Raw genomic sequence first — 24,489 nt, 5'->3', positions numbered from 1 at the left:
TGTAAGGATTCATGTGGTGGTGTTTGTTTGCTTTTATTTCAGTAAATTTTAGAGATCATGAAATTTAATATACTTTGCACTACTATAGTCTAGCACTTTTTGGATGATGAGCTTTAAAAGCTTTACAACTATCTTTAAATCAATCCTTCTAACACCCCAGTGAGAAAAGTCACAGTATCCTAGGGTGGATCTTGACCTCTGGAAAGAGGCAAGGTATGTAATTTAATAAAATAATCACTATCCATGATTTAGCTGTGGATGAGGACCCTGAATTCGCTTGTATAAACAAGAGCTGGCTGGATAATGCAACCAGTCCTATCTTGGTTTAGCAGGCTCTAAATGGGGTGCTTAGTGCAGCATGAGTGGGGAATGTTGCAGGTGTAGCTGTGGTTTGCCTAGAATTTCTGATATAGGGGATTTCAAAAGCAGGATTGTGAAGTGTGCTAATTCTGTTTGATACCTTAACTCTGTGTGCTTGTATGGGTGGCAAGGACTTCATTTAATTGATCCCACTCTGTCCCACTGCTTGAGGGCAGAGCTGAGAAATTGCTCTGAGGATTCTCTTATGCGGGATTCAGCCAGATTCCCTTCTGACATTGTTCATGTTAAATGTGTACATGAGATTATTGGGGAGAGAGGGAGATGATTTGTATTGAACTACCATTAATGGGAAACTCTTTCATCTGACCTGGATCATTCAGTCTCTTTGGTGCCTATTGTCTAGCCCAATGAGAGGGATTGAACAAGAGAGAGTGCTGAGAGAGAGCCCAGATGATATCTAACAATTTAATTGTTTCCCCGTTGCCAAAGAGTTTCAGAATCTGGAAGTGTTATGGAGGCTTAAATGCTTCTGAACTAAGATATAACATCACAGAGAGAAGTTCTTTTTTCCCCCATCTACATCTTGTTAGAAGTTAGCAAGTTTTCTCCTTGATGTGGACCTCACCAGTGTTGTTCTCTGACTTTTTCATTTCCAGACTAGACAGTTACAAAGTGTTCTACATTGAGATCCTGGAAGTCTACTTGGAAGCTGCAGCTAATACAGAATATTTTAACATATGTTCTGAAATATCTGCACTGCCTTCCAGTTTACCTCCAAACCAAAAGTTAGCAGCAAAACCAGGAATGGAATCCAAAAGACACTCAGTCTTCTGTTTTAACTACTAGATGCACTGGCAAAGTCAAATATGTCAGACTTTATTTGCAGGGCAAGGAAAATATTTCCTGTGATCCAAGAAACTCTAGATGCCAACTGGCAAAGCGAATTGGGCCATATAGGGGTGCAAGGATCCCCTGGGTTCCCCAAAAGAATGTAAGGTCTCTAATGAAAGACTGTGTCACACTGTTCATCGTAGCCATTGAGAGATGTATGTATGGAAAATATGTGAACAGTTAATATCTGTACTAAACATGTTCTGTTGGTCTGTAGTTGAAAAGCGGATCACCCAAAGTTAGCACGTCTTGTGAAAATCTTCTACAAACAGTGGGAGACACTTATTTCAGTGGTGGACTTGTATGTCAGACATACACTTTAAGTCAACTTCTAATTAAGAGCTGGCAGAGACTTCAGAAGAAAATTAACATGAAGGGGCGAGTGGGCAGGAGGGAAGGAACCCTATTTTGAGGTGAACAACAAAAGTCCGTTCTGGTATATTTGAAAGTGCAGAAAAACACCCTGGCATTCTTTCAGTCTGTGAATATGAGCTGCCAGCAGGCTTGATCTTGTGAAAAAAAATCGAAACCAAACTGGATGAAAACGTTGGGGAAAGAACTTGGGTAAGTTATCTAATAGGAGATAGGTGAATGCCTCATTAGTTTAGTCTCTAGAAAGCATGATATGATGTTGTCTTATATGAAACCATTTGTTCCCATCTCTCACACTTTTTTATTTGAGTTTCTGTTTTTTTCTTGAATAAATTTCCTTTTGTTATATAATTGAACTCAAGTGCTATTCATAATACAGGAATGGTGATATAACTGTGAAACACTGTCCTTTGAGAGCAAAGGATCTGGGATTTCTGTGGGTATCTAATGATCAGGGCTGGATACCTCAGGGAGACACTTTGAAGAGTCTTAGGGGATGGGGTGCATATGCTGACAACCTGGAGGGCCAAGACAGGCTGGGGTAGCCCAGAAGAGAGTACTTGAATGGCTGACAGGCTGATTGCATTAGGGAGCTAATGTCCAGCTAGTATAGGCAGGACTCCCTCATTCTGGAGCCTGGTTGAAACAAGAGCACTCTCAGCCCTGAGTGCTCCCAAAGAAGCATCATACTTCTTACCTGAGTCTGTCTCTGTCAATTAAAATTTGGAAAGGGAAAATTTAAAGACAGAATACCAGGAAGTATTTCCTGAGAGTAAGATGCCTTCAGCTGTGGAATAGCCTTCAAAAGAAAGTGATAGAATGTCCAATGCTTGGGACTTTTAGAACTAGACTGACTAAAGTAATAAACAAGATATTGTGGGCAGCAGTCTTGCACTGGCAGGGAGATAGACTAGGTGATCTAATTTCTGACTTTTATTATTCTAGGGATTTTTGAAGACATGATCTCTCAGTGATCAGGTTTTTTTATTAAGCACAAATTTATTTTACTGAATTGTAAAGTGATTTTATGATGTAGACAAAGGACTACCCAAGGTAGATTACAATCATGAAATTCACATGACTTTTTCCTAAAATCATAAGCTTCCATTGGCAATCTACCTCTCTAGACAATGCTCCTATTAATACAATTTAAACTTATATTTCATTGTTAATAAAATATTTTTAAAACAATGAATGAGTCTGACACGTTGAGTGTTATTTTGTGTGTCGAGGCTTTTGTTTTTTCCCCATTACTTTGTCTGTCTCTCTATCTACACTTTCAAATTCAACATTCTGGCAAATTATTTGAACGTTTCACGACCAAGATTACTGTTCTTAGTTTATGCAGACTATCAAGCCAATTAATTATGATACTTAACTGGGCTAGTTGCCAATAAAGCTGAGCAAAAACTGGAAGTATTGTCCTTCATGATATTGTGGTATTTTAATGTTTTTTGTCCCAAATCAGAACAAAAAGTTAAAATATTTTTATTGTGAAACAAAACATTATGAAAATTTTGAATCAGAATGGTGAAATATTTTGTTTCAGAGACAATCTCTACCTAATGTGAACCAGTTTCCTTGTGGTTTTGCTTTGTATTTCTTCCTAGGATTTTTCTGAGTTACTTTTCCCCAATACTAGAGGACTGGGACCTTTTAAGACAGAAGTTATCTATTATCTACCCTAAAGGACTGGCATTTTATTTTTATTTTTGAGCACATCATCCTTTGGCGGTGTTTGTAGCTGTACCTTGATGTCTCTTGTTTTCCATACCCGTCTCCTTTTGTGAGCTCTTTGCTTTTCAGCTCCCTCCTCCCCTACCCTAGAGCTGTCCATACCACTTTGCTTTGAGATCATCTTGAGAGAAAACAGAGGTTTTGGATTCCCTTCCCGCAAAGTACCATGGCAAAATCTGCCAAGAATGGTTCACCGTGAAGGGAAGGGAGAAAGAGCAAGTGAACAAATTGAGTTGGTACTGCCCTTAGTAAATCTGTGCCTCCACTCCGCTTTTCAGTTACTAAAGCAAGCAGCAAGGACTCTGTGGGTGTAAAGAGTGACCCTAAAGCTGTTCTATATACAGCAACATTTAACCGCTCAGCAGAAATGGAGAGCACCGAGGAACAGGCCTTGACTGTAATGGATATTTGAGGCATGTTAGTTCTGAGATTGATTTTACAGACCCAGGTTTCATAGTTGCTTAAAGCCTCTCCAATTTGGGTCTCAACCTCAGTTTCTGGTATAAATTAAGTTTACAACAATTACCCGGTTTTACAATAAAAACATGCTGATGCACGAATATTACCTACATATAGCCAGACCAATCAATGTCAGAATAAGCACATTTGTATGTTAAACAGTTCTTCTAATCTATTACTTATTTGTTTTCACAAACAGTATTTTTTTTCTTTTGAAATACAGCTTCTTTATTAATATATATTTCTTGAAGCAGATTCATCTTCCTTTCAAATCCTCCCCCTTCACAATGAAATCTGATTTAGCAAGTGGGTGACTGATCCTCTAACTGATTTCAGCTCAGCTAACATATTTAAAATTGCAGTATATTTGTATTCTGAGTCAGTCTTTTTACTTCAGTAACAGATAATATAGAACCAAATCCTGAGGTCTTTAGAACAATGGGAATGGCCAGTCAAACTGAATGATAGGACCTTAGATTTCCCCAGTGATAGCATAAATGGTAATTAACACATTCAATCTTTCCTCTAACATTTAAATAAAACTATTACAAATGTAATTTATTTTTGTTCCATCTTTTAATTATTTTATTTTCCCTCCTCTACAGCTGATAACTATCAGCTATACCTTTTACAGGTGAAGATCCAGAAATCTGGAACTTACATGCAAATGGTGAAATACCACAATTTGTAGACTCTATGAATATGCATTATTTACTATTTATGCATATGCTTCCTTGTTGTTTTAACACAAAAGGCTGTGTTTTCTGCTCCTGCTTCCTCTCCCCAATGTCAGTTGCTCTGATACAGTGATAGGCGGGTGATACAAATCAATAAAATAAATACATTTTCTAGACATTTAGGTACATTTTAGGCCCTTGTTCAACTGAAGCACAAATACAAGTTCAGCACAAGTGAAATGTTTGGGTTTATGATTTTTAAAATATTTATTCACTAACAACCTGATGGAGTCTCATTATCCGAAATGTCAGCAGCTACTAAGAGGGGAGGGAAGTGAGGCACCCAAACAGTCTCAGCTGAAGTCAGAAAAAATGCCACATAACTCCATTAAAGTTACAGACCCAACTCCCTGAGAGCAGGCATCTCCAGGCCCCACCATACCCTGCTCTCCCCTCTTCTGTCCACCTTTGAAAGCCCCCTCTTTGCTGTGTTCAGTGGAGTGCAAGGCACTCAGCCCCCAGTGCCCCCATTTCTGTGGTCTGCATGGGGTTGAGACACTTTACCCACACTCTTCTAGTCCAGCCACAGACCAAAGCAGTGTAGTTGAGACCGCTGATACAAAGGTAGAGGATCCAACCCACGCTTCCTATTTAAGTATGACTTCCAATCAGGAGCCAAGGAGCAAGCACACAAGTCAGGGTCTCCTGGGGAAAATGGGAGGCTTAAAACATTTGAACACAATAGCTAAGCATAAGAATGGCCAACATGGGCATGACCCAATGGTCCATCTAGCCCAATATCCTGTTTTCTGACAGTGGCCAATGCTAGATGCTTCAAAAGGAGTGAACAGAATAGGGCAATTATTGGGTGATCCATCCCCTGTCATCCAGTCCCAGCTTCTGGCAATCAGAGGCTTGGGGACACCCAGAACATGGGACTGCATCCCTGACCAGCTTGGCTAATAGCCACTGATGGACCTATACTCCATGAACTTTTCTAGTTCCTTTTTTAATCCATTTCTAGTTTTGGCCTTCACAACATCCCCTGGCAATAAGTTCCACAGGTTGACTGTGCATTCTGTGAAGAAGTACATCCTTTTGTTTGTTTTAGACCTGCTGCATATTAATTTCTTCCCTGGTTCTTCTGTTATGTGAAGGGGTAAACAACATTTCCTTATCCACTTTCTCCACATTATTCATGTTTTTAGAGACCTCTGTCATATCCCCTCTCAATTCTCTTTTCCAAGATTAATAGTCCCAGTCTTTTTAATCTCATATGCAAGCTGTTGCATTCCCCATATCATTTTTGTTGCCCTTCTCTGTACCTTTTCCAGTTCTAGTGGTGGGGTTTTTTTGTGATCGGGTGACCAGAATTGCACACAGTATTCAAGGTGTGGGCATGCCATGGATTTTTATATTGGCATTATGATATTATCTACCCCTTTCCTAATGGTTCCTAACATTTTGTTAGCTTTTTTGCACATTGAATGGATGTTTTCAGAGAACTGTCCACGATGATTTCAAGATCTTTCTTGAGCAGAAACAGCTAATTTAGACTCCATCATTTTGTATGTATGGGTGGTATTGTTTTCCAGTGTGCATTACTTTGCATTCATCAACACTGATTTTCATCTGCCATTTGGTTGCCTAGTCACCCCGTTTTGTGAGATCTCTTTGTAACGCTTCGTAGTCAGCTTTGGGCTTAACACTAGTGCTGCTGGTGGCCTGTGTCTGTGGTTTTAAGAAGCTTTTGCACAATGAAAACGTTTACTGTCTGTTAATCTGCAATTTCAGAACTGCTACCAAAGGGGTTGACTATGCCATACTAAGCAGCAAAGCAGAACCCCACTAATCCCAGTGGAGCACCCAACACTAGGCTACATGCCAGTACTACACACCTTTATGGGATGAATCTTAGTCTGCCCTGGAACAAACCACTGTCGCTGGTGCATAGGAGGAGGAACAGAACCTTGTTCCTGCCACCAGCCTGCTCCTCTCTTCTATCTAAGGCCCGGTCTACACTGGGTGGGGGGAGATCGATCTAAATTATGCAATTTCAGCTATGTGAATAACGTAGCTGAAGTCGACATACTTAGATCTATTTACCGCGGTGTCTTCACTGTGGTAAGGCAACGGCTGACGCTCTCCTGTCAACTCCTCCAGCACCTGTCACCCTAGAGGAGTACCGGAGTTGATGGGAAAGCACTCGGCAGTCGATTTGTCGCATCTAGACTAGATGCGATAAATTGACCTCCGCAGGATCAATCGCTGCCTTTGATCTAGCGGGTAATGTAGACAAGCCCTGAGGGCTGTTCGGTGCCCGAGGGGCAGAAGGTCAGAGCACTCTCTCTGCCTCTGAGGACTACATAATCATCCTCTACAGTTCCTAATATCTTTGTATTTCCTGCATGAACCTCATCCTTGGTATCCATAGTAGGTCTTTCCATTGATTTCAATGGGCATTCAGGCCCTTTATACTTCCATAGTTCTAGAATGCAGTTTGCATGAAAGGCTCTCTGAAAAATAATGTTGGATTGTAATCAATCATTTTTTTAAATGTTTTAGATGTACAAAAAGAGTTTGAAACATAGCACATACATATTCTTCTGTATCCTATATATATATATATATATATATATATATTGCAACTTTAATACAGACAGAATTTAATGTTTTTTGGTGGGAGGGCAGAAATATCACCTGAACTGTGATCATGACTGCCAGGTTTTAAGTTGTAAATTGATGTTTGTTGTAATGTATTGTAAATAATGGCCAGCTCATAGCAATAGGAAAATTGCAAAATCAAAATCATTCTACATAGAGACAAATTTTTCAAAATATAATTTTGATCTGGTGGTCCGTAGCAATAACTGACATTTATTTGTTTAAGAAAAGCACATATAGGGCAACATGCTCTCCTGCTTCCTTTGCACTGTTCAGGTGGCTCCAATGGGCTAGAAAGTAGCTACATTTGGCAAGCTGAGTAGGAGGGAGCTTTTAGCTGGCCTGCTGCAGAGCTGGCATACCTAATCCCTCTGCCAGGCCCAAAATGTGGCACTGGAGTAAGGTGCTGGGAGTGGATGTGTGATTGTATCTGAGTGCACTGCACTCTCCTTTATAGTTCCCTGAGGACAGCGGTCAGCGGATGGAGTTTGGAGTGGCCCTGTCGCTAGGCGAAACTCAGCCGGGCTGTGCCCCAGCCAGAGCATCCAGCTGCCACAAGCTGCCTCCTAACAGCTTCCTTTGTCCCCAACCTCTTGTGCACCCTCCTTTTCTTTGATAAACTAACAAGGCATTTTATCTTAAAGTAGCATGTACGCTTTTGGGGGCACTTTTTTATATATCTTACTAAGTGTCTGTACAGGGCCAAGCACTGTGGCGACCTGACCAAAGCTGGGGCCTCTAGCTGTTACCGGGAATATAGTTAATTAATCATCCATCCATACCTCTATAGCTGTTTTGATGGCAGAATGTAGAGTGATGATTACCCATGGAAAGAGGATACAAATTCTGAAATATAAACAATTGAATTTTTTTCTTGTATTTTGAGTGTCTGAGTTGTTCTTTTTTCCTTCTCAATATGGTTGGTGACATCCTGGCCCAGGGTTGTGTTAGTGATTTGTTTGGCATTGTCAGACTCATGTAATATTGAAAATAAAAACTAAAAGCTTTATTTAAAAATAATCACTGCCCCATCCTGAATGTTGGCAAATATGAATTTCAGCATCTATAATCTTTAGAGTAAAGCGAACCTTCCCTGAAACCGTAAGTTGTATTATCGTCATTTAATAAAATAATCCTTCTTGAGCAGTTGATTGTCTTTAATTATGCTAATCCTTATTTAAGAGAATATAATTCTACTGGTAATGCACTTAAAAGCTGCAGAGTAGACAAGTACATAAAATGCCTGTACCTAGCATTAAAGTGGAAATATTTTGCAAATACATGATGATAATATACAGGGCATTCTCTGTCACTTCATTTTTTGAGTATAAACAAAATGTATATGAATTCTTCTATGCCTATTCTTTTTTTAGGTCCTGAGGAAATAGAATTCAAGTGTCCCTTGAATCATATTACTTGCATCGGTACAAACAGATGTATTCACTTGTCCCAACTCTGCAATGGTGTATATGACTGTTCAGACGGGTATGATGAAGGTGTACATTGTCGGGGTAAGTGAATATGTTGGGGGGAAAAAATTCCACCAATTTCAGGTTTTTTAAAAGGATACACTTTTAAGTGTGAGTTCAAAGTGATTCAGTAAACTTCTTCTTTTAACCATATGTATTTAAAATAAGTATGTATGTTATTACATTTAGTGTACATTTCAAAACCAGCTTTTTTTTAAAAAAAGTTTATTTTGGAAGAACCGAAGGTAAAAATACTTACAGGCTTTCTAGCATTTTTCTTTTAAAATTACAAAGTTTGCATGAAAGAGTTGTTCGCACCAAAAGAAGTATGAACAAACTTCTTCTTCAGGGTATAGAAAATAGGTAACACTTGTTTGCCACAAATCCTCTTTCCCCTAAAACTCTGTTGTTTAACAAAGTCAAAAACAAACGGATCTATGGAAAGAAGTTGACACTTTTAATGTGTTAAGACATTAGATTTTTCCAATCAAAATAATTTTGCTTTCATATTTTGTGTTCATAAGGGTTAACACTATTTGATTTCATCTCACTTTGGGATTATATTCAAATAATCTTACAATTCAAAGGGTGAGTTTGTCTTCATTCTATCTGTAAGGAATTCATAAATAATACTCATGAGATCTAAGCATCCCACCTCACCCCCTGCAAAAAACCTGCTCAAACAAAAGTAAACATTGTGGCTCTCCATCTGATGTAAATGAATGTAGCTGAATTGTCATAAACCGAACTATGCAGTTTTACAGCAGCGGAGGATATGGTGCATAGGATAGATCCTCTCTTAACTATATTTTCACAGTGAAAGGGATCAACTGTCAAACATAAAGTGCCTGTTTCTGTAGTCCTTATTCGGCAAAACTCACTCTGAGTTTGTTAGATGTTTTACCTGCATATTGACTTTAGGATTGGTCCTGGACAGAGTAATGAATAAATGAAATTGGTGAAAGCATCTCTGGGTCACATTGAAGCTTTCTTCGGTTACAAATAAGTACTACATAGAAAAGAGCGTTTATCAGTTAATCACAATTAAAATATAATCCTCAATAGATGTATTTACATATTTAAACTTTTCTGGACAGAGGATTAAAAAAGCTAATTCAAATAGTGGACAATGGTTTTTGTTCATTAGGAATTTAAAACCTTAAACAAAAGGAGATTAATAGTTTGGTGGAACCAGGAGAGGAAGTGGATTAAAATGTAAGGCCTTACTTAAAGCATAAATTAACCAGGTTCTTTGTTTTCTCCAGTTGTCATTTTGCAGGGCTAACCTGCGCTTTGGAATAACATAGGAATAACTGCTTTGGGGAGAGATCTTTTAATTTTCTGTTAAAATCTTTTTAAGGCTGATGTGGACTCCACCTTCTTATGTGATCACTAAATATTCTAATGTATGTGGTATCTTCCCAGTGGTAAATTTCATGTGCCGTACATTTTATAAATATGACCTGACTTCATAGCTCACTCTCATAGAGTACAGTAAAGTTTAGAAAAATATGCTGAGTATTGACAGTTGATTTTAGCCCTAACTTGAATACGCAGAACTTAATACTGTATGGTGAAGTGGTTATGTACTAAAAATTGAGTAAGAATTGATAGCCAAACTTCCAAATACAAAATCCCTAAATCCCTATTAAGAGTAGTCCTTCATTAATACAGCTGGGAAATGGGTAACTATGCACATAAATATTGGTCTGAGTGGCAACTACCCATTTTGCACATATATAACTGATATGAAAATATGTCCCTAAATGAAAGGGCACATGTTGCCTCTAATAAAGTAAGAGACTGAAGAAATGAATCCAAAAATGTAAAGAAAAAAATCTGACAACCAAATAATTTTTAAAAATGGGTCACATTTTATAACAAGGACACTGTAATCATAGTGGCACCTTATAGACTAACAGACGTATTGGAGCATAAGCTTTCATGGGTGAATACCCACTTCGTCGGTATTCACCCATGAAAGCGTTGCATCCAACAAAGTGGGTATTCACCCACGAAAGCTTATGGTCCAATACGTCTGTTAGTCTATAAGGTTCCACAGGACTCTTTGCTGCTTTTACAGATCTAGACTAACACGTCTACTCCTCTGATACTTGTAATCACAGTGTAGCTATATTACCTTTATAGTAAAAACTCATTGTGGTTGCATGATTTGGTACCAGTAACTACCACTAAATCATTCTGCATAAAGTACACTATATGAAATAATTACTGGACAAGTAACATGGAGTTAAAATGCCTAGATTATTATAGCATATATAATAAGGAGGACACCAAAGAGTGATCATGAATCAGTCATGTAGTTAACCTTCTGCGTATATAAACTATTGTTTTTAAATACTGCATACTGTAACTGTAATTACTTACAGTACTTCTATTTTAAAGAGTAACCAGTATCTGAAAAATATAAATTTTGTTTTAGGAAACCTAGCAGAAAATATGATTTCTTCACGGCACTGGCAAAAGAGACTTTTATCTGCATTTCATGTTAGTTAATGAAATTGTTTAATCTAAAAACATTTTCAGTTCATCAGGAAGGTAATGGAAAAATCTTATACTGCTGGTAATATCTTAAAGCTGCTGGTAATAGCTCACCTGAATTGATCACTCTCGTTATAGTGTGCATCGTAACACCCATTGTTTCATGTTCTCTGTGTATATAAAATAGTCCTACTGTATTTTCCACTGCATGCATCCGATGAAGTGGGCTGTAGCCCACGAAAGCTTATGCTCAAATAAATCTGTTAGTCTCTAAGGTACCACAAGTACTCCTGTTCTTTCTGTGGGTACAGACTAACACGGCTGCTACCCTGAAACCTGTCGTTAGACTGATATGTTACTTCGGATAGCCATAACATCATGTGCATTCATATATGGGAATGTGTACATAGATGGTGAAGGGCATTCTCTAAACTGATGTGCCCTTTCAAGAGACAGGTCTCATCTCTTGGAGACTGAAAACTTCTGATAATGCACTAAGAACTAATAGAATTCAAGCATTCAATAACTAGAACTATTCAAAATTCTTTTTCTAAATTTTGCATTCTTATGTTAATTCATTATATTAACAACTCAGATGGACATATACAGGGCAGGGTGCTTTCATTAGGCAAGGAAAAATATTATCATATCTGCAGTGTGAAATGGGTAAATTATGTGAATTTTGAATAAAATGGTCGAAGATACAATGCAGTTACAGACACATATGCTTTTTCCCCTGGGGAGCGTAATGTATAAATTCAGATTTTTGTGGCAATAGAGAATAAAAATGGTTTTATTATATATGATTATTTTTCTGTGTTCTTCAGAGCTAAGGGGTGTATTTGGTTTGATAAAATTCATTCTTCGAGAGCTGCACCCTATGCATATTCCACATATGGATATGCCTGTGCACCATGCACCTGAGACTAGAGGGCATAAGGGGAGGTGCAGTCTGACTCCCTCTCCAGTTCCGTCTTACCACCTCATGTCCTGAGTCTGTGTTGAGCTATCCTCACATCCTCTTCATTTCTGTAAATATAACTGTATATAGTTTGCTAGTATTTTACATAGTTAGTATAGCTTAGTTTTCGCCACCCTGGGGACCCGCTCCATCCATCCTTTTGGGAGTAGGCCTATGCCCAGATGTCCTGGATTTAAAAACTGCATCTCCTACCCTTGCTCCTTCTCAGTCAGTGACAACCACCAGTGCTGTTTTTACTGCCTTGGGGGGAGATATATTTCTGCCAACGCAGTATCTATTACTCCTTTCCACCCCGGATCCGAGAGGGACAAGAGCTCATATTGAGGAAGCACCTCAAGGAGAAAGCCATGAGATTCCAATCAGATCCAAGCCGGGGGGACCCTTCTCTACAGCAGCCGCAGTCCTCGAGCAGTGTGCCTCCAAACACAAACTCTGGAGTAAAGATCTAAACTAAACTAACTAAAGATCTATTATCTTAGGCTTCTCATGAGAGTAAGGGGCACTCTCTCAGACATACAAACAGATCCCACTCTGAGCCTGCTTCCAGGATAAAGGATCCCTCCCAACTCCTTGCAAGTTGGGCGCACAGGTCTGCCTAAGCTTCTCAGCCATGAAGGGAAAGGGGGCAGGAGCAAGCTACACTGGTGCCAACTGTGACCTCTAGCATGTTGCAGGACCGACATCCACCAATACCAACCAATAGCTCCAGATGGGACTCTCCCTCTCTAATGGTACCAGCCCCACCAACTGTTAAGTCTGTTGTGGTACTGGATCGGGTGGAACCAACAACCGGGACCCCTCATACTCAGGGATGAACTGAGGCATATTCTACACCAGAGAGATCTTTGTCCTCCCGGACCCACAATCTACTCTACTTTCAGGCCCAGATCTTCTGAGAGACATCTAAACCCCAGAGGAGGACACCTTCTCAAGGTGTTACTCCCCTAATCTATCTGTGAGTCAGGGCTTGCTTCCTTCCAGTGACAATGGCATTGGTCTTGTAGTCATCTGAATCCGACAAACTATCACCTCCCCAACCCAGGGTTTTAACCTGTCCTCTCCCCAAGCAAGGTTAAACTCCAAGAGATGGCTGGTACCCAATGCAGCCATCACACGCACCAACCATTCATACTTGCATTACAAGGGTCTATGGGATCCTTATGAATGAGACTCCTGGTCCATGTGCTCTACCATAGAATCACATCATCCCTCTCCTCTTAGGCAACAGCAACTGGCGCTGCAGGTGTAAACAGAGGGAAAAGACGACGAGCTGGATCCATCAGTAACAGTGGTACTGATAGGGGTATCATCTTCATCACCTGATAATGCAATTGCCCCATCTTTCACCATCCCCATCTAACTACCATGGGTTTTGTGAAGAGCTATTGCAGAGGGTGGTGGCATAACTTCAGATTCCATTAGAAGAAGGTGAAGATATGCAGTAAAAGCTCTTGGACATCCTGCAAGGCACACAATCAGACAGCTCGCCCAATAAATGAGGCCATTATAGAAACAACTAAAGTGCTATGGATATAATGGCAACATTTACCTGTATCCCTTAAAGTGCTGAGATATGTTATTTTGTGCCTGTGAAAGGGGCAGAATTCGTATTCACTCACCTTACCCCTTTGTAGTACTACAAGCATCCAGGGAGGCGCACAGGAAGGAGTCATGTTATATTTTCATTTTTTTTGTCAAATTTAAAATTTTCACTGGTTAAATTGCTGGGCAAAAGTGGGAGAAGTGGGTCTTATGGAGATGAGATGGGGGAAAGTTTAGGGCAACACCATAGGATTAGGAGGTTATCCTATGCACAAGACAGTGTGGAAGAAGGTGCCAAGATGGGAGAAAGAAAAAATTGAGATATTGATGCTGGCACTGTTACTGAAACAAAAGCTGTGAAGAAAAATGTAAGACATGAGATCTGTAGGCCAAGTCACATTTGTTCAGGAGTTTGAATTTCTATCTTTGGACTTAATAGACATGGAAGTTTGGGATACACATGGGATTCTGTTCTTGCAAGAGTTTTTTATTATTATTATTTATTTACATTGCAGTAGCACTTATTTCTAGTTATTGAACAAACCCATAACAAGAATGTGGTTGCTGCTCCACAGAGCTTGCAATCTAAGTAGTATATATGCATAACTTAGACATCTCTGCTTTCATTTCTCTGAATTTTGGTATGCAATGCAGCCTGTGGAAAATATAACTGAGTACACATGAATTAAAACTTGTTAGTATCTAGGGCCATACAACCTATAACAAATCTTAAAAGGTAGGGAGTAAAAGCTATAAGCCTGGTGCTGAGAGTTTGAAAGCTATGGAAGTTGATGAGAGAGTACTGGATGAGTTGGTGAGAGGAAAATTACTCTGTGTGAGCTTGGTCAGGCACTTGTCTTTGGGGTGTTAGTGGTGACTTAAGGGCATAGTCCCAAAAGGTTTGAAGAAAGTTTAGAGAAGTACCAAAGTTGTCTTAACTGAACCTCCAGACCTTTTTAAGTTTTGACTTTCTCTAGAAGTTCAGAATTCTTTGGAACACTGCTCACATGAATTCCCTTTACTTGATCAGTAAAGATGAGTTCAGTGCTAACAAGACATGTGCAAGTGTGGGCTAATTATAGATGAGGCACACGTAGCCCAAAGGAAGGTGTTGTGTATACTGTCCATCAGTCTAATATATTTAGAAAACAAGACTGATATAATTTAAAAAGAGTATAGCATACAAAATTAGTCATCACTAACAATAACTTAGACACAGGAGCAATCACGCTTTTATCAATAGCCATTTCTTCTTCTTTGGTTTGCATTGCTAAAGTACATTTGTTAGAAGAATATCTGTGTTGCCTTATTTCATATAATTAATCTCTATTTTTATCTGTTCCTGAAAACCAAAGTACTTGAAAGTGTTCCTTTTAAAATGTAGTTTTCTGAAATATAGCACAAAGTATATAGCATGAACTCTCAAATTCTAAACTCAGACCATATCTGACTTGGGAAGTACAGTACTAAGCTGGTTTCAGATATGAGTTAGTTATACAGCAAGCCTTTTTTTCCCCTTTAAGGTTATAGTACCAATTAAGTTCTGTATAATCTCAGTGACTGGCAAGAGTTTAGCGCACTCCAAAACTCAGGGGAACTTCAAAAGAAGAGGCCACTGGAATGCTGAATGCTATTTTTTTTTGTCTCTTTGATTGTATTGTTCAAGGTGATTTTTCTTTGCTCTTTTTCCATTTTAAATGACATCTTTTAAGTTTTTTTTTTTTTTTTAAAGGAAGGAAGAAAACTGAAAGTGAATATCATGATAGGCTTAGTGGCCTTTTCCTCTGTGTTGGATTTCTTGTCATATGTTCTGACTTAGTAGGGAACCTATTATTCACATGGCTACAGAAGTGACTTAGGTCCTCTAATTTCTACATCTAAGCAGTTTATTTATAAAACAATATTTATATTTTCTGTAACATAAACAGTTGAAGAAAATGTAATATGCCTACAGTGGGGAGACAGTCTGTCTCTGAATTGTAGTCAGAGTAAAACAAATATTCTACAGAAAGTAAATTGCTCTGCTTTTTCCCTTGGCCAGTCTGCAATTACAAAAAATAAAATGAATAGTTATCTTAAAGTTGACTGAAAATCCGAAAACAGCAGTAAAAGTCACTAAATATCCTTAAATCATTTCAAAGGACCTCAAAGCACAAGCTGTATTTTAGAAACAATGATCATAGAGGGCCTTCCAAAAGACAAAATAATACGAGTCACAGAAAATAATACAATGAAGGCACTAAATACACAGTGACTGGATAAACAACAAATGTAAAGTATATTACACTTTTACAGGTAGATCTGTCTTAAGTATTAGGAATCCCTCAGGAACACTATCTATCATGCAAAATTAACTTGCAATGACAAAACAGTCAGGTTTTCTGAGTGAGCTCTTTTTCTGTTTGTATGTACAGTTTTCCAGTTTAGGTGTATGAGTATGAGAGAGATAAAATGCGCGTACACATTTACTGTAGATAGAAAAAAAAATTTAAGACTTAAGGTGCTACGTTGTATATCAGCAAAGCTATAATAGCAAACTGCATGTTGTGCGTATTATGTCATAGCGGGGCTGATGTGGAATGCCGGTAGTGATTTGTGGGTTATAATTAACAAAGAAACAAAAAAGAAATATTCAGCTTCAATAAAGTGTTTGGAACACAGTTACAGATCTTAAAGCCACACCTACACTGGCGGGGAAAGAAGGTGCATTGCTTGAGAGACAGTGGCTGGAGGTATTTTGCTTGGACAGGAGACATGTAGGCATAATGCTTCTAGAGGTGGGGAGCACACTTTGGCTGTGTGCTTAGCCTCATCTAAAGTCCACTGAAGTCATTGGAAGTCTTTCCAATGATTTCCTTGGGCATTGGTTCAGGCCTTAGACAAGGTATATCTTATGCTCTTTCCCAGCTCTTATGTCCTGGTGGTTGCTAGTGTACAGGATGGCGAAGCCATGGCCAATCCACCCAGTCAATCCACTTCTGGATTCTTGAATGTTACCAGGATCTCTCCTCACGCATTCAGGGAGTGCAGGCAGCACTGATGGAGTGGGTAAAGGTGGCTTCCTGTTCTCTCTCCTACCCAGCGTACCTGAGCTTGGTCAGCAATAATTTGGCTCTTGAACTGTTATATACAATCTAGCTTTTTGTACTGTATGTTCGCTGTGTGAAGCACTGAATATTTTAAAATTGGTTTTAAATTTATTGGCTCACATTGCAACTAGTCACAACTACAAGAAAGCCACAAGTAGTACAACCCTCTGTCACCTGCAAAATGACAAACAGGGTAATACTCTGTATTATCATCAATAGGTTAAAGCCGTGAGTATGTAATATAATGCATTATCTGCAAAGATGGCTCCATAAACTGTCAGATAATCTGGCTCACTCAGTCCCAATTCAGTTGCGATTGCAGAATCAGATGCATCATATTCTGGCTATTAGCATAGCAACTTTCCATGTGGGTTTGGAAAAACTGAGGAAGATTGATATATTTTTTAACTCTTTGAAGTTTATTCAAGGTACTAAGTAACTTAAAATATCTTTTAATTGTTTACTATCAATCAAGAAATCCTGAGGGAGATCACAAAAGATTAGTTGAGGTTACTTGAGGGGGAATGTTTTTTTTGTTTGTTTGTTTTTTGTTTTTTTAAATAAGAGGAAATTCAGTTGAATGCAATTTAGATCTGATAGAGCCCTCATGAGATTTTAGATAATTTGGATTCTTGTGAAACACAATGTGTGGATTTGAAATTTAACCTTTGGCCAGTAAATTATATAAAGACAAACTCTAGAGCATTTAGCATAGAAAGTAGGCGTAAAAAAATTGGCCAAATAATTACTACAACTTCATTTTTGTAGCAGTGTTTAAGAAGAGTATTAATTTTGTGTTTAGGCCATTGTTTCTGATATTGCCATCCAGTGAAGTTTAATGATATTACTGAATCATGCATCCATACTGATGGTATCACAGCACTGAAGCTTTTTAAACGGTGTTCACCAGAGGAGAAAATATAAAGTTGAGAATTGGTGTGTTTCCCTTCCTGATCACCTATGAACTTGTATTACTTACAAAAACTAAGTGGCTCAGAAATATAAATATTTCCTAATTCACTTTCTTATCGGAGACAGTAGTTCCGCCTGGCAAAGAAATCTTTGCTTATTTGCTAAGGCTGACAAGCTTAATGTTGGATGCCCACTAGGTTTGTGATGAACAGCAAGTCCAACATCAGACAGTGGAACCCCTGAGCCACCAGGAAATGTAAAACTGCTCTAAACAAACCAGTGGAGCAACTGAAACCATACAGTAACATTCAGAAAGAGTCTCTGTGCCATCACATCTTGTTTTGAATTGAACTTTTGTGCATGAGAGATGAGGCTTGAGTGTGAGAAAGAAAGAAAGGAGGAACGAAAGTTCATGGATTGAACCCCAAAAGATCATTTCTACAGCACTGTTGGATGAAATGTAGTGACCCCATTCAAGCTCAGGGAACCTGCATCACAGTATCTGCAAGACTACTATGTATTTTATAGAAAGCCTGCAAATTCCTACATGATCCCACAAAGTCCACAAATTGAACCACTGTGTTCCAAAACATTTTAGTTCATATCTGTGTATTTCAATGCTGTGTTCTTTCTTGAGCAACAGAGAAGCTAGTACAGGAAAAAAGTAGACTGTAGCAAGGCTGGGGGTAGGGGTCTTAGATTAATTTGCACTCTAAGAATTGAACATTTTAGATTTAATCTGACTGATCCACCAATGGAGAGGAAAGAAAAGACTTTGCTTAAGACAACAATAAAACTCGTAAGTGCAGTTCTTCCTGAATATTTGGTTTGTGTGCTGTTGTATCTGCTGCTCCAAATTTGCAAGAGAAAATACATGTTGGATGCTTATACAATAGTACAGCAATATGATTTTTCTTGTTCTTTTGACATTATTTTTGTTATCCACCTGAGACCAATCAAGGAGAGAGAAATGAGTGGAAGTTTTATATGTATGCACAAAGATGTAAAAACAGTGTAATAAATAGCTCTCTATTTCAAAATAAAATATATTACACAGTGATACTGGAGTATACTATGACCCATTCATCCCGAGAGAATGCTTCCAATGGCACTAGGACCAAATTCATACTCCAGAAATAAAAACAGGATCAGTAATTATATCCACAGTCAATAACCTCAGCCAACAGTGCGGATTGCTGTTGATCTTTCTTGTTTTGTTATTATGTGCCCTCTTATCCCAACACTCAGCTATTCAGTTTATTGTGTACTTTACCATCTTGCCCATCTTTTCCCACAGAAAAGTGCCATGCAGTCCATAGAAATTAGAGAGGTCATTCAGTCTGTCCCCCTGTCAAGAGAAAGAAGTCATGGGCCTGAAGATTTAATAACTTACTATTGCAAAACCCTGCTGTGGTGAAGCAAATTAAAGCTGGTTGGCAGGAGTATATAGAAGTGAAAGATGTTTGAGGGATTTAATTTCATCCGAGTTTTTATGGGATGCCTCTAAAGAAGTTTTTAGGGCCAAAGTAATAGGTATAGCAACTCTAAATTGAAAGAGAAAAAATGTTATAAAGAAGGAATTGGAGATGGGGATCAGGAAGATTGAGAAGTTAGATGTATACGAGAAAGAAAAGGGGAAATTCTTTAATATGGGCAATAGGAGGACTGAGAAATATATTAAAAGAAAAAAGTGTTGAATATACAGCTCAGAAGGTGCCTGCTTTTTTCAGAAAAGCAATAAGACTAATTGGCTCGTGAGAAAATATAGCTGTGGGCTACGTGCCAAGTTAAATATAGAAATTAAAAGTGTATGTTCCACAATATTGCTAAAAATACATTGCACTATATCTTCAGCTAATGTAAATCTTCATATGGCCCCATTTGTTAATGTATTGTAATTTATATCTATGGAAACGTGCTTGAATGATCAATGCTGCCCCTTCTTCCTCTGCCATTGTTTTAGGTTTAAATTGCAGATTATTATTATTATTTATTTTATTATTTTAGGCATGCTCCTAGGAGAAAGAATGATGTAAATATGCAAAAACAAATGCTAGCCAATTGTGGTCTCCCTGAAAATCAGAGGTGAAAGTACGCCGGTATGGTCTGGTATGGTGTACTGGTAAGAAAGTGCCGACTGTACCCGCTGGGCGGGGCAAAAGGGGCAGGTGCCCCGGCGCTCCAGCGGCGATTTAAAGGGCCCGGGGCTCCCGGCCGCTGCTGCCATTACTGCTACCGTGGCAGCGCCTGGAGCCCTGGGCCCTTTAAATTGCCACCGGAGCCCCGGGTGGTGCGGGCCGGGCAGCGCTGAAGGGCTAGCTGGAGAATTTTGGTCCCAGCCCTGCCCCTTCCGCCCGAGGCCCCACCCCTTCCGGGGGCCAGAGCTGCGCCCCCCCCCCCCCCCCTTCCCAGGACCCGGCCGCCCTGCGTACCGATAAATCATTTAAGTTACTTTCACCCCTGCTGAAAACACATACCTACTGAAGGACACTTGTTTTGCTAAAATCAACTGTAGCTCAGAAAGCATCAACACAGAAGTATTAAACTTCCATGCTTTTTATAGGCATCACTGAGTCCGTAAGAGGGCATTCTACCAATGTTTGAGCTATATACTGCACCATTCTTCTTCACCTTCTGTACAATCAGCTAGAACAGATAAGATGAAAGGTGATAACTCAAATGTTTTATGATATTCCTATTAATCTACTGCCTAATAAATATTTTTGAAAACACATAACGAAATACAGTAGAACCATATTTTTCAAAGTTATAATAACCCGACAGGACTAGATGGTAATAAATCAGAGATATATAAGCCCCATCAGCAGGGCTAGGTGAGGCTGTTAGAAGAATGTCATGGAATGACCTGAAGATGGCTTTACTTTAGATTACTCTCCAGGGTTTAGGTCTAATGCTATTTGTTACCTGGACTCTTTGACTGCCATGTTAGACTGCAAAACGAAAAGCCCTTTAAAATGTTAAATACAGTAAGACTGAAGATGAGGGTTTTGGTTCTTTTTCTGTTCATGAAAGCTGCTATTTAATTATCTGAACAGATTAGACCTTAGTTATATTTATTTTGTTCTATGTGGGCCTGTCCTCAAAAGAAATTTGCCACAGTACTTTTTAGGGTAATTTTGTGGTGATGAATATTCTTCGGGATAATCAACTGTAACAGGGTTGCAGGATCTGTAATGCTGCACAGGGAATCCAAACTCTTCTGTTGCCCTACCCTTCAAGCAAGAATTATAACCCTGGAAAAAGCTGCCTACTAACTCCCACTGATTTGTTGCAACAGTTATAGCTTGTTAACTTTCCTCTCGATATAGGGGAGATGGGTGTGGCCCTCTCATAAGAAGGAATGGGGCCAACCTTTGAGACTTCGTTTGTAGAAGGGATGGATGTCACCTGTACCAGCCAGGATTCTTCTGATCATTTTTTTCAGCACTTTAAGGGTATACAATAACATCTTAAATTATAGCTGTGCAATAAGAATGAAATATTAATAAATATTTATCTTTACTAAATAACCAAGAGAAATTATATTTTATAAGAAAAAATTGGGTTCTTCAAGTGCTGGACCCTATGTGTATTCCACATGTGGGTACACGTGCGCTCCATGGGCCTGAGTCCAGAGATTTGTATCAAGTGGCATCTGTTGGTCTGTACAGTTGTTATCATCGTGCTCTGAAACGAGGGCATAAAGGGTGGCACTAGTCTGAGTTGGAGTCCACTGTGTCCATTACAATCATCCTTTCCTTTCAGAATCTGTAATTATATATTATAAATAGTTGTAGTGAGCTTGGTCGTAGTTTTTTTTTGTAGGTACTATAGTTTGTCTAGGTCCTCCCTGCTTCAGAGAGTTTCTCTTCACAGAGAAGGACTATGCCCAGAGTTTCCAAACTATATCCCCTGATCTTGTTCCTTCTCCATCAGCAATGAATGCTAGCACTGCCTTTGCTTCCTTGAGTAGTCTCATAATTACCACCAAGTGCAGCATCTCCTGCTCCTTCCAACCCTTAACCCAGGACAGCTGAGAGCTCCCTATTTGGAAATCTCTCATGGAGAAGTCAATAAGATTCCATTTAGAGCCAAGCTGGGAAGACCCCCCCTGTACATCAGCCTCAGATGGTGAGCAACACCACTCTGAGCATGAGTTCTGGAGTATAGGCCAAAACTGTTAAGCCTAAGAAACCCTCTCACAAGAGTAGGGGACATGAGCACGGATATAAGCACAGATTCCAGTCCAGATTTGCATCTGGGAAAAAAGGTCCTTCCCCATCTTGGTCCAAGTGGGATGAATCCTCATCTGACACTCCTATGGAATTAGGTCTGCATAAATCTTCCATCGAAGAAGAGAAGGCATGAAGGAAAAAGGATCTGATGGTACCAGCTTTGGTTCCATCTCACAGGCTGGAAGATTGGCACCAGCCTTTTCCCACTGGGAATTTCATGCTGGACCCCAATTCGACGGTTCCAGCACATTCTGAGTGGGATCCTCCCAATACCGGGTGTTTGCATGCACTGGATCCAGAAGTCCTTATCTCTAGAACCACTTGAACTCCATAAAGGACTGAACCCTTTATCTCACCAGTGAATAGTCTCACCTTACCTTATCTGCAATTTTGTATTCTAGCAGTTCTGCTTTTCCTTAGAGATGTTTCAATACCAGAAGAAACCACCTTGGGGAGAAGAAGATCCTCTCCTACCATGTTCACAGGCTGGAGCATTCTTCCACCGGTACTGCTGGTGGAATGGAAACCTACGTTCTCATTAGACAAATCTGATGTTCCAGGTGATCCTTTTCCCCCCAGAGGAGGCAAACCCAGATGGATCCTACAGAAGGTTTTGGAACCCTCCCCTTCCTGGCTATGATTACACTGGGGACCAGTGGTACCCAAAGCTTTGGGCCTCCCACCCACAGCTGGGCTCCATGGGATCTATATGCTAGCCACCCTGGCTCTATACAGGAATCACACCAGCTCTCTTCTCCCAGCCAATAGCAATCGGCTCCGTAGGAGTCTGTGGAGGACAAAGACAATATGGTCCAGATGGTCCTGAGAGGTGTCTCATCCTCCTCACATGATGAGGCAATTGCTCCATCATCCCTTCACCACCTGATGACCACAGGTAGTACCAGGAGCTTTTGCAGAGGATAGTAGTTGAGGTTCACTTTTCTCTTGAGGATGTCCACAACACTTAGCGTAGTCATTTGTACATCATGCAACCCTCTGTCCCAGTAAGGTGATCCTCTCAGTAAATGAGGCCATTTTGGAACCAGCCAGGACTGTTTGGCATAAGCCTGCCTCCTGTGCCCCTTCCTCAAAAAGAGCCCAAAATGCTATTTTTGCCAGTTGAAGGTGTAGAGTTCTTCTAACCCACTCAGTGCCCAATTCAGTGTTGCAGGTAGCTACAGAGAAGTCCAGGATACAGCACCCCAAGACTACTCCTGTTGTCAAGGGCACTAAACACCTGGATCATCAACCAACCTGTAATACAGAATTGCTAATTACTAGGCACTATTAGCAAAGCACAGTTTCACAAATTATTCCAAATTTGTGGGATTGAGAGACAAGCTTTCCTAAAACAGGGCTTGGTTCCAAGCCCTCATCAATGAGGACAAGCAAGTTGCTAAGACATCACTGGCAGTGGATACATTCAATACTGAATCTAAAGCCATCACCACAGTAATAGTCATGAAACGTGAATCATGGCTTCATTCATTAGGTTTCCCCAGGGAAGTCCGGAATACCATTAAGGACTTGACCTTTGATGAGTTTAATCTCTTCAGATCAGAAGACCTACAAGTCACTACTCTCTCTAAAAGACTCTGTTCCTTGGGCATTGACACCTCAGCTCCAAAGAGAGAAGCCACAAATATAACCTCTTATCCTTTCCCAGCTTGTTAAACCTTGAACTTCTAGGTCTAGGGAATTAAGTAATGAAACAGTATAAATAGTTTAAAAATTGTTTTGGTTTTTTTTACCATAAATTCTAAAGAATATCATAAATACGTCAAGGGAAGTAAACCTGGAACACAAGAATGTCACCAGTAGAGAGATGTCAAGTTAATATTGTACAATGATATGAAGATAACTTTGCTCTTGACATTTTCAGCAATATCTTTCTGGCTTTGCACTCACATTCACAAAACACCCTTCATACTTAATTCTAAACAGATTTCTAGCATTCATTATGTTCTGTCTGGAGATTTCAATCTTCTTGTCTCTACCAAAACCTGACAGAGCCAAGAAAGAGAAAATTATCAGCTCTGTCTTTATTTGTTTAAGACACAAGGGTGAGATCTGTAGTGTGAATAATCTGCAAAATGAATAAGTAAAATTATTAGCCACATGAGATGGGGAGAGAGAGAGAGAGAAGGAAAGACGAAAAGCTGAATTACTGGGAGAAAGGAGGAGGCGAGGAAGAAAACAAGGGGGAGTATACTGTAAATAGATGAGAAAAAGAAAAGATACAGGCACTGAACTGAGAATTAGTGAAAAAGGAGTAAGAAGACATGGAGGTGGGCCAATAAGCATATGATTGTAAGATATGGTCCTTACGTGAAGGCTAGTAAAGTATCTAATGTGAAGTAAGCTTGTTTGAGTACATATGGATTCCAAGCAGTAGAAATGTTGCATTTCCACTGCATTCATTGGGACAGCAGCAGAGAACCCATACAAAATAACTCTACACCCCAGAAACATTACTTCTGTGGTGGAAGTGAGTATATTAGGGGCATCATGCACAGAAGGCCTATGTGCACAATGTGAATTCACATGGCAAATTGTCAATATGCAAGCCTCCAACAGCTCCCTGACATTGGGGCATGTTGCAGACAGGTCAGGAGCGGGAGAACAGGATGTGACTGG

At 39.6% G+C, this 24,489-nt stretch overlaps 1 protein-coding gene across 11 annotated transcripts in view; it reads left to right on the top strand.

Moving 5' to 3' along the window:
* LRP1B (LDL receptor related protein 1B) overlaps window positions 1–24,489 on the top strand; it is a 1,327,274-nt gene that overhangs the window by 405,811 nt on the left and 896,974 nt on the right. For all 11 annotated transcript variants that reach the window (XM_073305381.1, XM_073305383.1, XM_073305382.1 and 8 more), the window contains one exon: window positions 8,495–8,632. In XM_073305381.1, coding sequence (XP_073161482.1) covers window positions 8,495–8,632 — 138 coding nt within the window. The remainder of the gene's footprint in view (window positions 1–8,494; window positions 8,633–24,489) is intronic.

The sequence above is a fragment of the Lepidochelys kempii genome, chromosome 11 (genome assembly GCF_965140265.1).
Source record: "Lepidochelys kempii isolate rLepKem1 chromosome 11, rLepKem1.hap2, whole genome shotgun sequence".
Classification (NCBI taxonomy): Eukaryota; Metazoa; Chordata; order Testudines; family Cheloniidae; genus Lepidochelys; species Lepidochelys kempii.
Note: the sequence above shows the minus strand (reverse complement) of the source record. Positions and strands in the feature narration are given on the sequence as shown.